The sequence below is a fragment of the Lepisosteus platostomus genome, chromosome 12, assembly GCF_059453375.1.
Source record: "Lepisosteus platostomus isolate fLepPlt1 chromosome 12, fLepPlt1.hap1, whole genome shotgun sequence".
NCBI classification, from domain to species: Eukaryota; Metazoa; Chordata; class Actinopteri; order Semionotiformes; family Lepisosteidae; genus Lepisosteus; species Lepisosteus platostomus.
Window position 1 is genome coordinate 30,882,160 of NC_142622.1, and position 23,835 is coordinate 30,905,994.

The window sequence follows — 23,835 nt, forward strand, 5'->3', positions numbered from 1 at the left end:
AAGAAAGCACATGCACACAATTATAGTTTCTCATTTGTCTGAATTTCTATTTCAAAGCTACACTAAAGCTTCAAAAGTAACACCATCATTCTGCCTACTAAGGGCAGGCTTTTGACCAAAACTCTGTGAAATGTTATTTCTATTATGGATCTGTTATTCTTATCCGTATTCACAGTATAAAGCTAAAGTATCTAATCAAAACTGTGATCCTTTATTCTTTATTCTACAGCTGACAGTGTTGATAATCTCTGTCACTTCAGACATAAATTATTTAATTTCACAGTCTTCCTTCTCCTGTTGAGATCTTGACTTTTAGCTACTTGGGAAAACACAGGACATTACTAAGCTTATGTTCATCACTACAGTGCACATTACAGGCACTATATAACCCATATACACCGAACAATTGATCTTTGCATGCATATCATGATCAATAATTTAAAAATCTATTAAATGTATTGTAAACCTCATAGCTACTTTACAGAATGCACCTCCGCCCAGATATTCATACCTTGATTTTGGAAAATACTTTTTACCTAAACCCAACTACCCAAATTAATAAGACTTACAAAATAATACACATGGTTTTACATAGTACCTTTAAAAGCAATCATTGAAATTGTTCCTAACCTTTTTGTCCCTATTCATCAGAGGCTCTCTAAGGTCACCACTGCTGTCCTTTCAATTTGTATGATGTATGATGTTATTACCACTACTGCTCTGTTAGAGGAGTAAAACTCAAAGTCATATTTTAAAATTAGTATTATAAAATATGAAAGTTATAGAGGGGGAACTGTTTCACTCTATATGCACTACCATCTCAAAACTAATTGAAAAACTCTTCCATTCCACAGACAGATTTGAAGCTCTGTTAAATGGTGCACATTTAGCCTTTTGTGCTACAGTCATAAAGACATGCCAGAGGTGGTCCCATTATAAAAACATCTGTGAAGCCAATTCAAACAAAACTTGGAACTGTACTCTAGAGGAATACTATGTGTTAATGCAAAATCCTCTCACTAGGCAAGGAAAAGTACTTTTAGCTCTGCAAATGACTGATAACTGATTTGAAGTGACGGTGGACTTATTTAATTAAAGCCGTAAAATGTGATTTCCTAGTTGTAATTTTCAGTTTCATCTTCCTGTTGCCTAATATGTTTTAGGGTGTAAAAAATAATCTTAGGAGAAAATTATTTCTTAGAACAGGTTTTAAAGTTTGAAAAGACTGTTAAATAAATGCAAGGAATTACTAACTTTAAAAAACATACCTTTTTTGGACTGTGTTTGATCAGTCAGTTTAACTTCTCCACCTTCCCCTTTCTCCTTGTTGTTGTTGTGGATGACAGCATGAGACTTGGTGACGTCATCTGTCACCTTATGCTGGCTGGAGTCATCAACTGGGTGACCTTCTGGTCCACCTGAGGGAGGATGGGAAGAATCCTCCTTACATTCTCCCACTGAGCCATTGCCCCCACTGTTCACTGCTTCAGTCTCCCCCTTGTCTTCCCTCGATGGAGGAGGGGAGCTCTTGCTCTGCTGAACTTCACAACTTTTTCCCCCCTGGATACTGTCACTGGCAATCTCTCCCAGCTCTTGCTCTTCTCCACAGGTTTTATCTTCCTCTGGCATAGCCTCAGAGTCTGGGCTGCCATTTTGTCGATTATCTGCTGTTTCCCATACAGGACTTGAATGAAGCGATGGTGATTGCTCCCGAGAGTCCTCCTGGTCACTGGAATTCAATGGTGAGCCACATTGTTGGATAAATCCCACAAATATCACTCCTTGTTCTGCAGAATCTTGGATCTATGGATTTTAAAAGACATATGTGAAATCAATGTTCGCTCATTTTATTCAAACCAAAATATAATACTGGTTACTCAAGAACATAATAATAATAATAATAATAATAATAATAATTGCTTACACTTATATAGTGCTTTTCTGGACACTCCACTCAAAGCGCTTTACAGGTAATGGGGACTCCCCTCCACCACCACCACCAATGTGCAGCATCCACCTGGATGATGCGACGGCAGCCATAGTGCACCAGAACGCTCACCACACATTAGCTATCAGTGGGGAGGAGAGCAGAGTAATGTAGCCAATTCATAGAGGGGGATTTTTAGGAGGCCATGATTGGTAAAGGCCAATGGGAAATTTGGCCAGGACGCCAGGGTTACATCCCTACTCTGTTCGAGAAACCCCCTGAGATTTTTAATGACCACAGAGAGTCAGGACCTCGGTTTTCCGTCTCATCCGAAGGAAGGCGCCTGTTTACAGTATAGTGTTCCCGTCACTATACTGGGGCATTAGGGCCCACATGGACCGCAGGGTGAACGCCCCCTGCTGGCCCCACTAACACCTCTTCCAGCAGCAACCTTAGTTTTTCCCTGGAGGTCTCCCATCCAGGTACTTACCAGGCTCACACCTGCTTAGCTTCAGTGGGTTGCCATTTGTGAGTTGCAGGTTGATATGGCTACTGGCATACATAAGATAATTTGTTTTTATTTTTATATTCTCTCTGAAAGCATTTAAGATTCTCACTCATTCAGTGCATACCAGAAATTGTAGCACTGTTTGACACAAGGGACACTATTAGCACCTCTTAATTTTTTCAAAACAAAAGGATTAATGGGGCATTGTTAACTACTTCATTATGTTTCTCCGCAACTGTTCAAAACCAAGAGCTGTGAACATTTTAGTCTCTCCTGAAACAATGTAATTGATGACAAAGAGAAAGAGATAAAGAGACCTGTCATACTGGGTCATTATTTTTAAGTTATCAAGTACAGTTTATGTGCATTTAAATCAATCTTCAATAAGTCTTTTATTCAGATTCAGTCTCAAAATATGCCGTTAATGAATACCGTCTTTTTGTTTGTAATTAATTGCTCCGTTGAATTCTTGCCGCTGACATTAAAGCACCAATAAAACAAATGCCAAAGGCATGTTTAATATTGAAAGATTGATTTAACTTTTCAACACATTAATATTAGTTATAGAAATCCTAGCATCACAGCTCATGCCATTATATGTTCATACAAAATGAAATGACAGTTATTAATGTGAATCTGGAAGTGCAGGGAAACTTTATTTTTCACAGAATAGGATTATTTTAGCATTTTTATTGCGAAAATCTCATTTTGGAATGAATAACAATGTGACAAAATACTTTAATAATAATATAATAATTGCTTACACTTATATAGTGCTTTTATGGACACTCCACTCAAAGCGATTTACAGGTAATGGGGACTCTGCTCCACCACCACCAGTGTGCAGCATCCACCCGGATGATGATAGTGTTGATAGTACACCAGTACTCTCACCACACACTAGCTCTCAGTGGGGAGGAGAACAGAGTGATGAAGCCAGTTCATAGATGGGGATTATTAGGAGGCCATGATTTGTAATGGCCAATGAGAAAATTTGGCCAGGATGTCGGGATTACACCCCTACTCTTTTCGAGAAACACCCTGGGATTTTTAATGACCACACAGAGTCAGGTCCTCAGTTTTACGTCACATCCGAAGAACGGCGCCTGTTTACAGTATAGTGTCCCCATCACTATACTGGGGCATTATGACCTACACAGACCACAGGGTGAACACCCCCTGCTGGCCTCACTAACACCTCTTCCAGAAGCAACCTTAGATTTTACTAGGAGGTCTCCCATCCAGGTACTGACCAGGCTCACACCTGCTTAGCTTCAGTGGCTTGCCTGTTAAGAGTTGTTATGATAGGGCTGCTGCTGAAATAACTTGACATAATGAATGCATCCATGTAAGTTCTGTAACGCTTCTAGAAAAATGGTCCAAAGACATACAGTACTGGTACAGTAGGTGAATTGGCTTCTGGGAAAGATGGTCATGGTGTGAGGGAGTGTGTTTGTGTGTCTGTTTGTGCCCTGCAATGGACTGGCATCCCATCCAGGGTGTATCCTGCCCTGCACCTGCTGTTTGCTGGGATAGGCACTGGTTCCCCCGCGACCCTGTATTTGATGAAGTTTTTAGAAAAAGGATTGATTGATGGATGTTGTGTTGTCTGAGTGTCACAAAAAAGCTTTTCCTACAAATCTTAATTTAAAGTAAACTGTTTTTGCTATCCAACACTTTTATTTTGAAAGTAAAAAAAATATTCAGAAATGAATTTAAAACATATAGAAGAATTAAAATCCCCTTACACTTTCTGAAGCAAATAAAAGAAAATTGTTACAGTTTTAATTGAACCATTCTATAGCTGACGTCATTTGATCAGAACTTATATGCACCTGGGTTAAGAGAATGCATAAAAGAAATAGCTTCCATTCATTACAAGTCATTACAATATTCTAGTTATTATTACTTAAGTAGTTTACTTGTGTAATGCTTTCATTTGTATCCATTTACTATTAGTGAATCAATTTTTGTAGTCACAATATCACAAGTAGATTGACTGTAAAAAAATTTTTTTTAGCATGAAATTTACTTCACCCAGTTTTCAAATATTATTATGTAATTATAAACCATATTGGTTAAAACTTACTGTATAGTACATTAAAAATAGCTGGATGAATAAGAATGCTGTATTTGCTTGCTTTTTATTTGCCACAACAGGAAGCACATTTGAGTTACATGGTAACACTTTGATAAGACTGCTGCACTGGTTATCATTTCTCTGGTCCACAGATTCTGGCAAAAAATAATTATAGCATTGTACTTCATGCCAGAACATATGATGTGGCATAGGACTTCCAAGATGTCTGTAAATAGTGCTGTATTTCGCTACCTAATAGGGGAAGTAAATAAAACACTTTGACTTTGACATTATTTTCCTACAGAATGAATATATATACAGTATGCAAAGGAACAAATAATAGGTTTATTCCATGCTGAAAAAAGAAGAAGGTGTGAGCTGAAGAAGTATATACAGTATATTAGCCTTCAATGCAGTAGGACTTACAGCATAACAGAAACTAATGACTAATTTTAGTATAACCCTTTGTGTAAGTGCATCATGCTCTTTCACACCATTAAAAATAGAAAAGTACAAACATTTACAACTGAGAATATGAAAATACATTCTAGACTTTCTAATGATATTGCTACTGTACTGTTGTGTAATATTATAATTATTACTATTACAAATAATCAACATTTTCAATCTCAATAAATCTATAATCACCACGACAGATTTTCTTGAAAATACACTTTTATGCTTTGATTAAGTTTCAAAACTAAAGTACATAGAATGACATGGGAGGCAATTAGTTCCATCATCACCTGGGAAGAAGGATTATTCTTGTCAATCACCAAAGTTTTAGTGTTAGTGAATACTGTATAGTATGGCCTTATGGCCTTTTTGTATGTACATAACCAATCATTTTAGTCACCTTAGTCATGGAAAAGAAGTTCTGAACACATCATTTTTAAAATGTGGCATGTATGCGCCTTTCCAATGGTCAGAGGAATATACATGACTTGCACATTCTGTGTTACTTTCTAATGAGAATGACAGGATCAGCTAGAGTTTCTAAACTACATAAAAACCTGTACTGTATTTGTTGGGTTTAAAATTTGGAAAAGCCAGATTTTCCTACCATTTTGTAAGAATGTGACACAGCACGGACGCACATGTTTACGCATGTATACAAATGTATACACTGGAACTTTGTATCTCAAAAGGAGAATCTAAATTCCTTTTTCAAACTTGTCATTAACAAATCATGTCTATGTGTGGCAGAACCTCTAATGGTCAAACTCATGTGATTTCAGTAGCACAGATATATTAAACAGTCCAGTAGATCTCTGCAATAAAAGCCATATCAAGCAACATGCTCTCAATTCTGACACAGCTGAGTGGATACTCCTTTGTATAGGCAGTTTTGATTTAGGCAAACATAAATTGGACGTTTATGGTTTAACACACCTCAAACATATAATTAGGGTTGAGGGGGTAATAAAAAAGCTACCCATCTATGTATTTGAAGCCGTTTATTGATATCTTCACTTTGAAAATTAAAATAACATTATAAAAATACAAAAACAAAGTAATTTACTTAAAGTATTTACAAAGTAAATCTTAAAATCAAAACTCAATGGAAATAACTTGTGAATAAAACAATTTAAAAAGTAAATTTGAAAGAATTTAATAGAAATTTTAGAATGCACAAGAATTTGACCAGTGCAAAATAATGAGTGAAATGACACCAAAAAAGGTTTCTGTAATGAGCTCTGCCGAGAAAAACTAAATTAATTACAGTGTCATATATTTACTGAGATTCCGATGGAGATTCTCCCTAGACTCTAAAGACTCTTCTCCTGGCATACAGACAGCTGCATAGGCGACTGAAACCAGTGGTCAGACAATGAAAGTGTGGCCTGAAGTAGCTGAATCAGTTCTGCAGGACTGTTTTGTATGCACTGACTGGGATGTGTTTAAAGAGGCAGCCACACAGGGGTCACACACTGACATACAGGAATAGGCATCATTAGTCACTAGCTACAGTACATCAGGAAATGTGCTGATGATGTTACACTCACAAAAAAAAAAACTTTTCCTAACCAGAAACCATGGATGAACAGTGAGGTTCGCATCCTAATCAAAGCAAGGGATGCAGCATTCAAATCCGGCAATAAATCAGAACTAAAGTCAGCCAGGATCAATCTTAAGAATGGTATGAAACATACAAAAAACATTACTCAAACAAGAATTAGAGGAACACTTCACCAATGACCCAAGGCGCACATGGCAAGGTATATAGGCCTACACGGACTACAAAAGGAAGAACATCTGTGCATTTGCCCATGATGCCTCCCTGCCTAGCGAGCTCAACACCTTCTATGCTCGGTTTGAAGCCAGCAGCACAGAACCAGTCAACAGAGCTGCATCCTCCACTGTCTGCAGATGACGTGAGGAGATCTCTGCTAAAAGTGAACACGCGCAAGGCTGCAGGACCTGACAGCATACCCAGTCGTGTCCTCAGAGCCTGCTCCAATCAACTGGCAGGTGTATTCACAGACATTTTCAACATGTCCCTGGCTTAAGCTGTAGTCCCCACCCGCTTCAAGACAACCACCATCATCCCAATACCAAAGAAAACCACAGTGACATGTCTTAATGACTACTGTTATCATGAAGTGCTTCGAGAGGCTTGTCATGGGGCACATTAAGGACCCCCAGGATTGTGTGCTTAGTCCATTGCTCTACTCCCATGACACCCACAACTGTTAGGCCAAACATGACACCAACTCCATCATCAAGTTTGCTGATGACACCACAGTTGTAGGTTTGATCACAGACAATGATGAGAGGGCCTACAGGGAAGAGGTCAATCTCCTTATAACGTAGTGTGAAGACAACAACCTCACCCTCAACGTCAGCAACACCAAGGAGCTGATTGTTGATTTCAGAAAACTGCAAAACGGTCATGCCCCTATCCACATCAACGGGGGTGAAGTGGAAAGGGTGAGTAACTTCGAATTCCTTGACGTCCATATCACCGAGGACCTCACATGGTCTCTCAACGCCACCTGTCTGATCAAGAAAGCGCAACAGCACCTGTACTTCCTAAGATGGTCGGAGAAGGCTAAGATATGTCCCCAGATCCTCACTAACTTTTACAGATGCACTACAAAAAGTATACTGACAGGTTGCATCACAGTGTGGTATGGTAACTGCAGTATTGCGAACCGCAAAGCCCTACAGCGGGTGGTGAAAACTGCCCAGTCCATCACTGGGGTTGCTCTCCCATCCATCCAAGACATGACGGACGGTGCTTGAGGAAAGCTCTAAGCATCATCAAAGACCCCACACACCCCAGCTACAGACTGTTTAACCTTCTACCATCTGAAAAACGGTACTGGAGCATCCGTGCCCAGACTACTAGACTCAAGAGACAGTTTTTACCCCCGCACTATCAAACTATTAAACTCCCAGCCTCTCTCACCCACAATCTGAACCCTTACAGTGCCTTCTCTCTTTATCAAAACTCAAACACACATTGAAATCTACCTCTACCTCACATGTCAAGAAGTTCACTCCCCATAATTTTCTACCCTTTATTTTATTCTGTTGATGTATGATTTTGCACAACTGATGTTGTTTTGCACATTATCTGTTGTTGTTTTGCACATTGCCTGTTGTCTCTGTCTTTATTTTCTAATACAATTGTATTGTTGTTTTTTGTACTACTGTACTTACCGTTTGAGAGCTAGCTAAATAGCATTTCGTTATACCATAAACCTGTGTATGAGTATAATGACAATGAAGTCGAACTTTAAAGACAATGTAATTCAATAACCTAATTAGCAGCATTAGTGAGACATGAAGGAACAGATTTTCCTTCACATGTACTTACTGTTAACAAAGACTAGAATAGGCTTAGTAGTGGTGTCTCAAAAAAGAAATCTCTGGACATGAAGGCAATAGATGCATGTACAGTACATAAGACAGCCAGGCTACCTTCTTCCTCTAATCCCTGCATTTATGATTGTGTCAGCAATCTAATGCAGTTTATTTTGTCGTTCAGATAGGATTGCTTTCTCCTGTTTTGACACATACTGTAGCCTACATGTCCAGTATGTACACTGCTAAGCATTTTATGAAACAATCATATTTTCAGAGACAGCATGATCATCGAATAATTATCACACTACTAATAATGCATTCAGTATCTGTGTAAGAAAAAAACATTTGTAAACCTAAGCATAACAATGTGATACTGTAAACACAATATAATATTATACAGCATCATTATCACCTTGCAGCCTAATCTCATCAGATCTCCAAAGCTAAGCAAGGTTTATCCCTTCCAAGTGGACAAGAAATTCTACAGCAATACCACAGTACAATGACAGGGAGCACTATGCTGTATCGGGTGTCATTATTGTGACATTAAAACAAGGTCATGATGCTTAACCATGATGGTGGTTAAAGAACACCTAGTACTGTTTGCAAGAACAGGGATATTATTCCTGATATCTTAGTTGAAATTATACTTAGGAAAAGCCAGTATAGTCTGATCTTCATAAATTTCTCCCTTAATTCAATTCGTTTTAATTTCACCACCTGTACTGATGTTTAGTTGGACTGTTGATGCCTAATGATTGTTGCTTTTCAACCAGGCAGGTGCTGTACTTCAGTGGTGAATGAAATAGATTCCCTTCTATACATGCATTGATTTGGGGACTTGTGGGATAAACATGTTTTACAATGTTACTGGTTAATTTCAGACAAACACACACTTGATATCTGTGAATTTAACATTCACAAATCTTCTAATTTGCTTATTCGTGATTTGATCTGGCCAACACAGCCTTGAATGAAAAAAGAGGGGAGTAGGAATAAACAGAGCTTTAAGCACAACTTTCAAATTAGCAGTGCTAAGAGACTAGTTCATGGGGGCAAATCTAACTACTGAATGAGCCTCTCCCTACGGCCTGCCCAAGTGCCCCCTACCGAGCATCCGCATCTCATCGCGGTCTCGTTTTTAGATTGTAACAAACACTCCCGGTTAAGTGTCAGCATGCTCTCTGACAGTTTTAGTGCCGATTTCATTTCAGTGGGGAATGCTAATCGTGGAGTTCATGTTCTTAATTTTAACTTTGTACATTTTTCATATCCTGGTCATTGTCAATGAAGGTAAGCTCCTGATTTTGTACTTGGTTTTACAGATATTAGTGTCATTACTATAAAGTTCTGCCCTTATTTTAACTTTTTTTTTTTCTATGGTTGGATTGTATTCCTTCTTTGAAAAACTCACTCTGTGTTTAGTGTTTGTAGGATAGTTTTATCTATGAAACACAGCATATGTAATCTGTGTCTCTCTAAATGCTGAAGGAGAGGAGCAACAAATATAGCAAGGCGATAAACAGTGCAAGTTATTCTTATTTTTACATGTACTGTAAGTACAGAAATAATTATACTGTACATGGTGTAGCGTTAGAGCCCTGGATTCAATTCCCTGGATGCAATCTGTGTGGTGTTTGTATGTTCTCATGGAAACATGGGTTTCCTCCGGGTGCTCCACGATCATTCAAGAAGTTCAAAGGCATATTGGTAGTTTATTTGGCTTCTGGGAAAACTGGCCCTGGTGTGAGCCTGTGCATGTTTATGTGTCTCTGTGTGCCCTGCAATGGACTGGTATACCATCCAGGGTGTATATTGTGCCTTGCACCAGTTGCTTGCTGGGATAAACTCCAGATCCCCAGATTAGTTGGCTCCCTCTAACTAATAGTTATTGTGTGCTTCAGCCAATCGCAGACTCTTAGTTTAATAGAGGCCAAAATATCACACAAAATCTGTTTTTCAATAAGGATCAGAATATGTAAATGTTTCACTTCTCATATTCAGATTAATCAGCTGAATGGATTTTAATGTTTAATGTGTTAGCACTGTCTTCTACCATTTGAAGATATAACAGTTGTTCCATTGTCAGCTGGCATTTTGAAATGAAAATATTAGTATACTATGTCAAATACTATTCAAATGTTAATTTTCAAAGAATGTTAATATTGTTATGGAATTTATTTCCATTATCTTTTTAATAAAATCCTGCAAGGCCCTGGAAATTGCTATTGCTCTTTGAGAAGATGCACACATAAATATTAATAGATACTGGGTTTGCTATTTAATTTGTATGAAAAATTGCAAGGAATACAATATCTGCACAGAAAACATTCATAAAAATGAATGGTTTACCATTTCTTAAAACCTGCAGTAATTGAAAATTGATAAAATAATCTTGGAAACAGTTATTAAAATGAAACTGAAGTCTTCAATTAAGCTATTTAATTTTAAAGATATATATGCATGTGAAGAATAAAATGTCTACTGTTATCAGTATTGAAACCACATAATGTAATTATACATACTACATTACATTATTTAAATTTAGCACTCAATGTTAGTACTCAACATTGCTTGATTTTTAATAGAGAGGCCTTTTATGAGAATTTTAAAATAAAATTGAATTTAGTCTATAACTGGTGGTTTTGACAATGCCATGCTTAATGTATTTCTCTTGATAACACAAATAGGATCTGGGAAAAAAATTACTTGAGTCAATAAATCATAAGTAAAACATATGCATTTGGACCTTTAATTCTAATTAGATCTTTTCTTTTCCCCATTGCCTTAGAGGTGTTATTAATAGCTGTATAGAATTCCCCTGCTATCAAGGAGGAGTACATTTTATGTGCAAAGAATAAATGAACATACTATAGGGGATTTACTGAGCTGCCAAGCAAAACCTGATGACTCCATCAATGGGTTTCCATCGAGATGGGTTGGATTCTAACTTTGAAAAACAAATTCACTTGATTCAGCTTCAGCTAAAGCTCAAACTGAATGAATCATAAACATTCATTTATTATACACTTCAGTATCACAACTAAAGCAAATTATTAGACTCTGGGGACTTACTTTTTTCATATAGCCTTGTATTAATTCTGCTCCAGGAAGCTGATCAGAAGACAGGCACATATCCATTTCCAGTCTCTGGGGGTCATTGTTTAGTTGGCTATTTTCTGAACTGCAAAAACAGGAAGGCAGGAAAATCAGTTTCAGTATCGAGAGAAATAATAAGACATAGAATGCTGATTTTGAGAAATGAAAGCATAGTAGAAACAGTTGAAAATGCAAGGAATAATGAGGTGAAACATGACAGGCTCAACTTGATGGAACTTCAAATTGTTCCTAGGTCTTGAATCCTCGGGGACAAAATAATAACATCAACTATCTGAAAACACAATCTATATAATACAAATACATCTTTTACATTTAATTTGACATTTTCTAAAAAATAAACTATAAATGTGCTATTTAAAACTGGACAAGTTTGAAATCCCCAGCAGAGAGTACCTGAACTTATTTGTAATTACTCTGTGGTATTGTATTTATAACATTTTTGTCATATAATCTATTTATATCACAGGCAAAAATCTAAATAGGAAATCTAATTCCATATAGAAAAAGGTTAATGTGGTAACTTCTCTCTATCAGATTTCTCATCCTGTTGAAGCAAAGTTTGTCCCTTATGGAGATGTTTGCAATAACACAGAAATTATAATACAAAGTATGATCCTAATATCAAATATCAAGCTAAACAATATAAATGTATATTTATTCTTTATTGCTCTGACCAGAACCCATAAATTCTAAAGCTCAATATATACTGAGAGGCATTAAAAAACGAAAATACACCAAAACTAATTTCGTGAATTTTGTGCCTCTCAGTATAGATTTACACAACAGCAAAAAACTTGAAGAGGCAGATTTTTAAACATCGATATGTCCTCCATAAAATTGACAAAATGTGGTAGCAACACTTTAAAAAATCAAAGATTGCTTGTGCCTGGTCAGAATAAAGGAAATGAAGAAACCAACTGACTGCTACACCGGATTTTATCTTACATTCTACCTCAGGAAAATTTCAGTGATAGGGAATTTTGGTGGATTTTAGCATTTGCTTCTCTATCATACTCTGGTATACTATCATAGACCACAGGAAAAAATGACACCACTTCATTTAGCAAGTAAACTTGTAACTCGACACTTCATATTCCTGTTGTGATCCAAAAATGTTATGCTTGCATTACCTTAGTAACATGATACAGACAAAAGATAATTATTGTGGAATCATTTAGCCCTCTTGGGCACTTCTTTAAATACTTCCAACAGTACATGGCTAATTAGTTTTTTTTCCTAAGATCCTGACTAAATTTGAAAGATCTAAAACAGAACAGAAAACAACAATGTTCAGGGAGAGCCAAGGGTGAAACATAACAGCAAAGTTGATGTTACTCCACGGCAGATCAAAATAGCTCTTTATTTTTTAAGTGAATCAACCAGTGCTTATGAAGCTTTAGATGCAGGCCAAGCCCGGCTGAGAATACAAATCTGACTAGTGCCACTCTAGTGGGAAACCACTGTTGTAGATGTGTTAAAAGACTGCTGCCATTTCCTGATCAGATGGTTTCAGTTATAGTTGACAGTAGACAAACCATCTGCAGCTGGTCCTGATCTATAGCATGTGCACTAGGGTCAGAGTACAGCACACATTTACAATGCCTGTCATGGTCAGGAATTTTAATTTTCTGTGAAAATCACATGATGATAATGCTTGCTTGACTTAAACTTTAAAGAATTCCTGTTAATTAAACTCTGCCCAGTCCATTTCTTTGCTTGAAAGCTCTTGCTATCTAAGACCTGCATCTCTCTGTCCTTCAGCACAGACTCAGTTTTCAAATAATCCATTTAAATGTTATATAAATTACACTTACAAATAAACATAAGATAGCTTAAAAATGTGTGTTTAAGTGTTTGGTTCTATTATTCCAGAATCATACATATGAATTATTTAATTCTACCTTTAACTATTTTTTAAAAATATCACAAATAAAACAATTAAGATTTTAATGTTTCAATAATATATATATATATGCTGTATAATTAAGAAAGATATCAATAATAAAATGAAATAAACATTGTATTTCACAATGAACAGTAAAAAGATGAAATTGACAAATTTTATTAATCTTTTTTGTCAGCATTTCCATGTTTATTTTTTTCTGATTTATTACAATAAATTCTGCAAAATTTATTACAATAAATTCTGCAAAATTCTTAATTAAAATTATTCAAATTAACATGATTAATTACACTGTAGATTTCCTAAATCATAATGAATGAAATCAGTTGGATTGTATGAATTTGTTGAGAACATTTAAGTATGTACAGTGCCTTCAAAATATATTCACACACCTTCTATGGTGTCAAATTTTGTGAAATTACTGAATGATGCAAACAGATTTTTTAAACCTAATATTTTGTCCAAAATCTGAATGCTCAGACTGAAGACTTCTAAGGGTAAGATAAGTTACATAAAATGTCGACCAAAAACAGAAAGATCTTGATTACATTTGGTGCCAAATACAGTACCAACTTACAAAGCATGTTGCCCATTATTCTTGACAAATTTGCAAAATCTCTCTCATGAAAGTTGAGGATTATGGACAGCAGTTTCCACAGATTCTAAATAGTTTCTCAATAGTTATTACTTCAACTGGGCCACTTATAGACATTTATAGACACACTTTCCTAACATTAAGCCCTTGCAGTGTAGCCTTGGTCGTGTTCTTTGGATTATTGTACAGCTGAAAGGTTAATTTATGCCCTAGTTTTACAGTAAGCCTTTAGTTGGATTTTAAGGTTATGTTTTAGCAGTTCACACTGAAACGGTTTATTTTTGGTACGTTTCAACTTTGTTCTATCCATTTTTCCATCAGTTCTAACAAGCTTTCCAGACTCTGCTGAAAAATGTCCCTATAGCAGTGATGTTATCTCCAACATGCCTTTAAAGTTAATTAATATTCATGGTTGACTCTTTAATTGAAATCCACTACCTGACCAAGGAAGTTCACAGAGACAAGTATTTTTATTGTAGAATAAAAGAACCCCAATTAATGCACATGGAGGCCACTCATCTAATTGTTTCTTAAGGTTCTTTTGTAAAATTACTGTAAATTCATTTTGGTTTGGCAAAGAAAACTGCTTGAATACTTATGCAATTATGAGTTTCCCATTCTTTCATATTTAATATCTATTTCTTTCTTTTTTGCTTTGAATGCTTGGAGTAGGTTGTTGCTGTTAACAAATGCTAGTTGCTACTACAAAGTGTCATGACTGCAAACTTTAAAAGCAACAAAACTGCACAAAGGTATCAATACTTTTCCAAAATACTGTATGTCAAATAAAGTATTTTGGGCACCAAGACAAACTCTGTTTTGTTTATGAACACTTAAATCTTCTATTCCCTATGTGTTCACATTGAAGAAACCAGCTTTCACCCTTCAATTTTATCTTCTGTATGACAGGCAGGGAGATAAAGAAAGATTGCTTGACAGGAGCTGAGAGATGATGAGATCAGAGAAACGTTTTTTTTTCAAGTCTAATCCCAAAGGACCTGCTTTTCCACCTCATGGCCTGTAAGGTGCACAATAGTTGTGTTGTTACACATCCTATGAATGTGACTGCAGCTTCTCCAGGTCTTCTAATAAACTGAAATGTTACATTTGGGTTACATTTGGGAAGTGACCGCTTCTGATCAGGGCTAAGAATACTGCTCTAATTTTACACATACCACAAACAAAAAAAGATTATAATGCGATTGTCATGAAAATCTCTCACAGGTAAACAAAGTTCTGTATAAGGTCCACTGCTCTTACATCAATGATTTGATTGCGGTATAGTTAGAAAACTAGTAAAATTTGCAGATTATATAAAAAAGTATTAGTGTTATAGAAAGTATTAGAAATACTGTAGAAGCTGCAAAGGAAATTCAAAATTCAGAAATCACCACCTCAAGATAATCCTTTTAGTCTTGAACAGAGAAAACTGAATCAAGTATTCTAAATCTTCAAAAGCACAAATCCAACCCAATGGACTTCTTCAGAATCAACAGTGAAACCAACCAGAAGCCACACGAGTAAACTATGAGTAAATGCACTGTAGATTGAAGTTGGGAGGTTCTCTCTTACACAAAGGTTTGTGGGAGTCTGGACTAACATAAGACTAACTTCGTTTCACTTAATTAGCTCCTAGTAATCAAATAGGTTAGATGGCCTGAATTGCCTCCTATCATTTCTAAGTTTTCTCTTAAAGACATTTCCTTATTATCTTTTAAGGACGCATAAACAATATAGAATGATTGCAAGTCATTTCCCTTCCCTAATCTACCCCTGCAATCAGAAACAATATGTTATATATGCAATGTATATGTATATTAGCAAGAAATAGAAGAAAAAAAAAACATTGGAAATGTTCTTATATTTACTTCAAAAACATTAGCAGTAGAAGTAATGTCATAGGGAAACTAAAGAACATCCACTGAAGAATGGAGATTTTAAATATAAGCTCCCTACAATACCCCTCATCTCATGCTTTCCTGGAGAAATCCATATAGAGAAATTCTCCACTCAGTCCAGTCATGTGTTTAACTAAGGGGGGTACAGGAGTGACTGGAAAAACAGACTGTAAAGGCATATCAAGATGCACAGCATGCAAACCATATCTACTTAGTACACTACTAAACATATAAAGGAAAAGACTCAGCTGTGTTTGTCACAGCTTCTTACAAAGGGAAAACTTCAAAGTGCAGATTTAAAATTTTAAAACTGGCTTTAACATTCATCATAAACACCTAAACACCTTTCGAGCTGTAAACCTCTAGCACCAAGGCCTGAGGACCAGAGAACTCTATGGTATGTGTTGGTACTGTGACAAAATGAGGTGTAATTGTCAGGGAGGTGGAACTTCTCATCAGGGAGATGAGGTTGCTAAGCAACCACGGCTACAAAGACTTGGTGAACTAACGAGTAACAGTTTGGGAGGCCTTATATTATCAGCAGTACACTTCCCTGCATCCACCTAGCTCAGGCTTCAGTAAGAGTGGTAAGAGTAGCTGGGCTGAAGCTGGGGAAATGCAAATGTATCTGAGCCTACAGTATTTTGCTAGTGTTTGCATGGTGCTTCTTTCTGTCTGTATCTGCCCCATAAGTGGGCTCTTACAAGGAGCAGGAAGACTCTTGGTAAAAGAGTCACTGAAGTGAAACTAGGCCTATTTATTTTGGCATTCACCACACTTTTTCAGTTATTATCAGTTCTTTAATGAAGCAGCTTCCAGTTGGTGGTATTTAAGGATTTCCTTGTATCAACTTGTATTAATAGCTCACAACAGATTTTGCCATAATATTTCACTGGGTACAAACTTTGACTTCATCATGTAGATCTGCCTTTAAATTTAGGATCACCTTGCTGCAAGATCCACTTTTGGCTCGGCTTCAGCTAATGAATAGATAGCAAGACATTCTTCTAATTTCATATACACTGATCCTTAACAATATGTTTTTTCTACTTCATACACCACCTTTCAAAAAACATTGAACTGGTAGATTTAAATCCTTTTAGCTATTTAACACCTGTTATGATTAAACAAGAATATTATGGTAAGAAACTGTAATTCACATAATTACAACTGCATCTAATATTTTAGATACCATAGATGAACTCTAGGTAGGTTAAGTGTTAATTTCAGGTGAAAAATGTGTATTGCTTTTTCAGTACTGTAGGTGTTTATCAATATTGTGTGTATAATCTAGTTATTTTGTTTTACTAAATAAATGAATTGAACACTTTGTCCACATTTTCATGGTCCTCTTTCATGTTGTCTCCAGTATGTGAGGAAAGAAAGTGAGGGGTTTTTACTTTCAGGAAAGGAAGAGGTTACCTGTCAGCCAGCTTGACAAGCACAGCTCTGTACAGCTGTGCATGCACAGTACCCTCTTCCACACCAGACGGGTGAATGAAGGCATGGACAGCTGCCAGAACAAAACCTTGTTGGTACAGGTCCTGCAGCTGGGCAGGGAGTTCACGCAGGGAGGGCAGGCAGAGTGCAGAGGACCCCGGGATGTCTGAAGAGAACAACAAAGACAGACAAAACCGTAGTCATGACTCACAGCGGGGACATTCTGCCTGTCTTTCCTCATATGTTTCTTACAAAGAAAAAACTCTGTATTGTGTCTTAAATCTTCGCTTTCCATGTCTGATGATTTTAAAACACAACTCGCAACCAGCTAAAAGGCACTTCTCTACCATCTATGCCAGGAACATCAAATCTTGATTCTGGAAGGTCAGTGTATCAGGTTTTCAAGGTCTCTTTAAAAAAACAACCATACCAGAAGAGGTGGTAGAAGCTGTTGAATTGGTCCCGCTAAGCCAAAAACCATTAGGTTCAGCTAGTTAAGACCTGAGTAAGAGTGAAAAACTACAGACACACAGGCCTTCCAAGATCTATGCAGACAGGTCTTAAGTCCTATTAAGGTATTTTTTGTGTGTTTATGAGTTGTAATCTTTCTTTTATCTGTCAGTGCTCATTGAGAAGAACACCCTACACATTGGTACAATGTGTGAAGATCACTTTAACTATCATAAACCGCAAAATATACCACACTGGAAGCAGCAGTACTCAGGTGGTACGTAGTTGACAGCATTGTTAAACAGTTTCATAATCGGTTAGGTTTGTGTGCAAGGCTTGGAAACTTGAAAGATACAGGAAAAAAGAAAACATAATAAGAACCACAAAAGAAGCAAAGAGGGGGAAGTTTTGTCATCATGGGCCTACAAAACAGATCAGTAGAATATAATGCAACAACGTGCTTACTGAAACAATTTCTGATGCAATCGGTGACTTATTGCTTAAATCCAGAGTAGATGGATTTTGCTATGGGAACTTGGCAAGTCGAAAAATGGCCCGAAAAGGCCACCTACAGTATGTGGCCTGTGACGTTTTTACCAGAATTAATGTGCCTTTCATACTTCATAGTGACTGCATTGTCCTGCAGCCCTATAGAGAAAGCTATTCTCGATATGCGGTGTCATTATTTGTATACAGTATATTTTTAAAATTACCTATATTTTTGGAGTGTGTGCCAATGAAATTTCCATCCATACATTTTCTAACTGCTTTATCCAATACAGGGTCACAAGGGAACAAGAGCCTATTCCAGCAAAGGGTGTAAGGCAGGATACGCCCCGTACAGGACGACATTTCATGAAATCTGCACTTTAACCAGGAAGCTTTTGCCATTTTATTTAATACCAAATCCATTTTGAATTTCTGCAGACTATGAAATAGTATTGGGGTGAGACATGTAATTCCAACAGTCACTGAGTTTTTAAAAGGGTTAGATTCCAAATGCAAGATCAGCAGACTTGTAAGGGGAAGATAGAACATGCTCAGTAAAAGACTTGTTGAAGTCAACCAGTTGTGTAATACTAACTGACTAATCCCTTCCAAAAATAAATTAAAAACACTGTTATGCAAATAAATTGACAGCTTGAAAACTTCTTGGCTATGCATTTGGCCTATTGTTTGAAGGCCTGATTCCCAAGAGATGTCAGATTTTTTGAGCCACTATAGCATATTAACCTTGCTGAACAGCTGTGTGATTTAGGGGCCAAAATAAATAAAAGTAAGAAATACTAGCCAGTATTGTTCGATGTATAATTTGTCACATGCGAACAAGATGTCACGTTGGTATTTCTCAAAGTAAGAGTGAAAAAAAAAATTAAAAATAAAGGCAACTATAACGGCTGAGAGTAAAGAACATTGAGAAAGAGAAACACAGCTGCCTGCTCTATTTCAGTGAGTGAGAATGCTCATTCAAAACCACATGAAGGCTGTCTCAACAGACAGCTAAAGCCTACTGATGTACACACAGTCATACCAAAGCATATGTGCTTTCTGTTGATAGCCAGGTATGAAACGTCCACTCAGTCTAACAAGATAAAAACCATTAATTCTTTCATACCTAATTTTCATAATTCTAATCATAACCCAAAGCAGGTGAACAGAGAATAAGTGTCAGACTTTATACTAAAATCTAAAATAATTTAAGCAAATGATGTCAACAAAATGCAGTTGTACGGCAAGGTCTTGATGCCCCCTTTCATCTGTTCTGTGATGGCCACTGATTGACAAGGCTTTAGAAATGGATTACCATCAATGGCATCTCACACAAGATTGTGTACTTAATGACTGGTTAAGAAAAATAAAAGAGCACCATTTTTTTCTGTGTCAGGATATCTCTGGATGGAAAAAAATGGCAAAAATCAAACAGAAGCTGCTGCCCTAGGGAATATAAAACCCTCATGTCTGAGTGATGATAAGAGACCTTAAATCTAGGATATCTATACTGTTAGCAGTTATATGACAGTATGAAATGATTTCTCCAGTTATGACACAGGGTCCATTTAAATATAAAGTCTGTTAACCTAAACCAATCCCAAGAAAGAGTGGTCATCCATGCCTCAGCATGTGAATTTTGTCTTCTTTCGCAATACTGCCCCTTTATTTAGAATTTACAAAATTCTTATCTTTGGTCTACTGTCCTACCCTAACCTATTTCAACTGTTTTTGAAAACAGCTTTCTAGCTTCCGGTGCTAAAGCCTGATGTCTATGATGGTGATAAATAATGTTTTATAAAAGAAGAAAGGCTGTTTCAAGAGCAACAACATCAAAAGAAGAATCATAGGATAATCAGGGAAAATGTAGATTGGGAATCTGATTAAAATGTGACTCAAAACAAATGATTTTATTGCTAGAAACAAAAAACAGAAGGACCTCAAGTTATTTTTTTCTTTACCAGACACATTTCCCTTCTGTTAGGTGTGGACATTTAGTGAAAGAGATTGTGCAATCTCTATGTCAAGAAACAAAAGGTACATATAGTCAATCTATAATTATATAGTAACCGATAATCTCTGCATGTGTGTAGTAGTCAAAATGGAATTTTTAGAGCTTGGCTTTCAGAGGTGACAAACAAACCCAAATCAAAGCTATATCAGTACTAACGCTACTTGAAATCTTTTATGATGATGTCCAATTTACACACAGGCAAAACCAAGTTTTTTAATGTATATTTATTTGCCATACTCTGAGCCAGAGAATATTAATAGCTCCCTATTCCTCTGCTCATTTATTGAACAATCATGATAGGATAAACAACAACAAATATATTGCACCCATATTTCAAGGTAAAGGGGAACTATCTCTAAAATTTTCTCATTTTCTCATGTAGCTTTGGCAAGTTGTGCAGGAACTCAAATGGTTCTTAAATAATTTATACTTACTGTTTATACTCAATGTTTTGTTATTTTATCAAATAAGGGTGCTAATGACATTTGGATAGCCTAATAGCCTAATAAATAGGCCTACATTGAAAATCATATTGTTAATTAATGCTTTCTGTGTCTCAAAGTAGTGTGAACTATTAAAAATAAAAGGGTTATATCTATTATGGTACACTACAAAAGACAACTAATTGGAATGTATTTAAATACATAAAACTGTATAAATCAATGTGCTGTAAATTGCCTGGTACAAAATGTTACTATGACAACGTTACGATTGAGTACACAAAAATGTTTAATTAAATTATTCAAATAATTTTAGATATAATGGTGCTTTTGCACCATATGTTACTAAAAAACAACAAATGTACATAATGTACAGTATACAAAAAATGTCCATAATTCAAAAAGGTTTAAGTGGGTACAGTAGCTGTGTCAGTAAGCGTAGGTTGCAAATTAACAAATAAAGGTTTATTCCTTGCTGAAAAGAGAAGAAAAGAAACACATTTCTTCTGTGGAGCCCACACCCGAAGAAGGCTCCACAGCCGAAATGTGTTTGTTTTCTTCTCTTTTCAGCAAGGAATAAACCCTTACTTCTTCCATAATTAAAAAAAAATACCTACAATGGTGCTAGAAAGTTTGTGAACCCTTTAGAATTTTCTGACTTTCTGCATAGATTTGACCTAAAATGTGATCAGATCTTCATCTGAGTCATAAAAATAGATAAAGAGAACTCAATAAAACAAATAAAACACAAAAGGATATACTTTTTCATTCATTTATTGATCAAAATGATCAAACATTCAATGTCTTTGTCGAAAAAAGTATGTGGACCTCTAGGATTATCAATTCAGTTAAGGGGATAATTAGTCAGGAGTGTCAATCAATGGGATGACAATCAGGTGTGAGTTTGGGTGGCCCTGAGTCTTCACTACCAAAGTCTGGTCTTCACCACACAGGTTTGTGAACGCATGCCATGCCTCGATCAAAGGAGATTTCTGAGGACCTCAGAAAAAGAGTTCTCGAAGCTCATCAGGCTGGAAAAGGTTTCAAAAGATTTTGGCCTTCACCAATCCACTGTCAGGCAGATAGTGTACAAATGAATAAAATTCAACACCACCGTTACTCTCCCCAGGAGTGGTCGTCCCAAAAACATAACTCCAAGAGCAAGGCGTATAATATTCCGAGAGATTACAAAGAACCCAAGGGTAACGTCTAAGGATCTGCAGGCCTAACTTGCACTGGCTAATGTCAGTGTTCATGAGTCTACCATCAGGCAAACACTGAACAAGAATAGTGTGCATGGGAGGATAGTAAGGAGGAAGCCATTACTCTCCGTGGAGAACATTGCTGCCCGTTTAAGGTTTGCTAAAGACCACCTCAATGAGCCAGAAGACTACTGGAAGAATGTTCTGTGGACGGATAAGTCAAACATAACTCTTTGGCTTAAATGAGAAACGTTATGTTTGGCGAAAACCAAACACTGCATTCCAACATAAGAACCTCACCCCAACTGTGAAACACAGAGGTGGCAGTATCATGGTTTGGGGCTATTTTGCTGCCACGGGACCAGGACAGCTTGCCATCATTGACGGAACGATGAATTCTGGATTGTACTAGCAAATTCTACAGGAGAATGTCAGGGTATCCGTCCGTGAACTGAAGCTCAAAAGATGGTGGGTCTTGTAGCAAGACAACAACCCTAAACACACAAGTCAGTTTACCCAAGAATGGTTATAGCAGAAGAAATTTTGCGTTATGGAAAGGCTGAGTCAAAGTCCAGACCTTAATCCAATAGAAATGTTGTGGCAGGACCTGAAGCAGGGAATTCATGCAAGAAAGTCCACCAGCATCACGGAGTTGAAGCAGTTCTGTAAGGAGGAAAGGGCCAAGCCGATGTACGGGACTGATCAACAGTTACCATAAACGTTTGGTTGAAGACATTGCTGATCAAGGGGGTCACAGCAGTTACTGAAAGCATAGGTTCACATACTTTTTCCTACAAAGACATTTAAGGTTGGATCATTTTGATTAATAAATTAATGAAGAAGTATATCCTTTTGTGTTTTATTTGTTTTATTGGGTTCTCTTTAGCTATTTTTATGACTTAGATGAAGATCTGATCACATTTTAGGTCAAATTTCTGCAGAAAGTCTGAAAATTCTAAAGGGTTCACAACTTTTCTAGCACCACTGTACAGTACATTTAAACCCATAAAATGCCAAATAAGCAGCACTTTTCTAACATTCTAACAATGGTAACATTATGCAAGCAGCCATATCACCCTGCAACTCACAACTGGCAACCCACTGAAGCTAAGCAGGTGTGAGCCTGGTCAGTACCTGGATGGGAGACCTCCTGGGAAAAACTAAAGTTGCTGCTGGAAGAGGTGTTAGTGGGGCCAGCGGGGGGGCTCTCACCCTGCGGTCCATGTGGGTCCTAATGCCCCAGTATAGTGACAGGGACACTATACTGTAAACAGGCGCCGTAACTTCGGATGAGACGTAAAACTGAGGTCCTGACTCTCTGTGGTCATTAAAAATCCCAGGGCGCTTCTCGAAAAGAGTAGGGGTGTACCAATCATTGCCTCCTAATAACCCCCCTCTATGAATTGGCTACATTACTCTGCTCTCCTCCCCACTAATAGCTGATGTGTGGTGAGTGTTCTGGCGCACTATGACTGCTGTCACATTGGTGGTGGTGGAGGAGAGTCCCCATTACCTGGAAAGCGCTTTGAGTGGAGTGACCAGAAAAGCGCTATATAAGTGTAAGCAATTATTATTATTCTCTTCTTTCAAAATCTATTTAAAATTCATACTTCCAAACACTGCAGTTTATAAATGTAGAACCATCTTTCCTCTCCCCTCTAAGTAACACTGGAGCATTTTACATCCTGTATTGAAATACAGTTTGACAGAATTGTATTTCAGATGTGTCAAACAGTCTGGCATCAGTGTGAAGGCAAAGGAAAAAGATTCCTTCTGGACGACTATGTTAAAATCTTTATCTATAACTTGTATTTCGACATTTCATTTAACACCAGACAATTTTTGGAATCTTGCAGAATAATACACCCTACAAATGATGGAAATACTGTAGTGTTAATAATTAATAATGATAGCTCCTTGCAGTTGTATATATTTTTTTAGCCCAATGGATCCCAA

General features: G+C 36.9%; 1 protein-coding gene across 4 annotated transcripts in view; it reads right to left on the reverse strand.

Annotated features, from left to right (window-relative positions):
- LOC148651398 (raftlin-like) overlaps positions 1–23,835 on the reverse strand; it is an 82,599-nt gene that overhangs the window by 37,804 nt on the left and 20,960 nt on the right. For 3 of the 4 annotated variants that reach the window (XM_088601619.1, XM_088601618.1, XM_088601620.1), the window contains 3 exons: positions 17,267–17,450; positions 11,404–11,512; positions 1,269–1,803 (listed from right to left, as the gene is read on the reverse strand). In XM_088601619.1, the coding sequence (XP_088457745.1) occupies positions 1,269–1,803; positions 11,404–11,512; positions 17,267–17,450 (828 nt within the window). The remainder of the gene's footprint in view (positions 1–1,268; positions 1,804–11,403; positions 11,513–17,266; positions 17,451–23,835) is intronic. The other variant, XM_088601621.1, reaches the window with a different exon arrangement.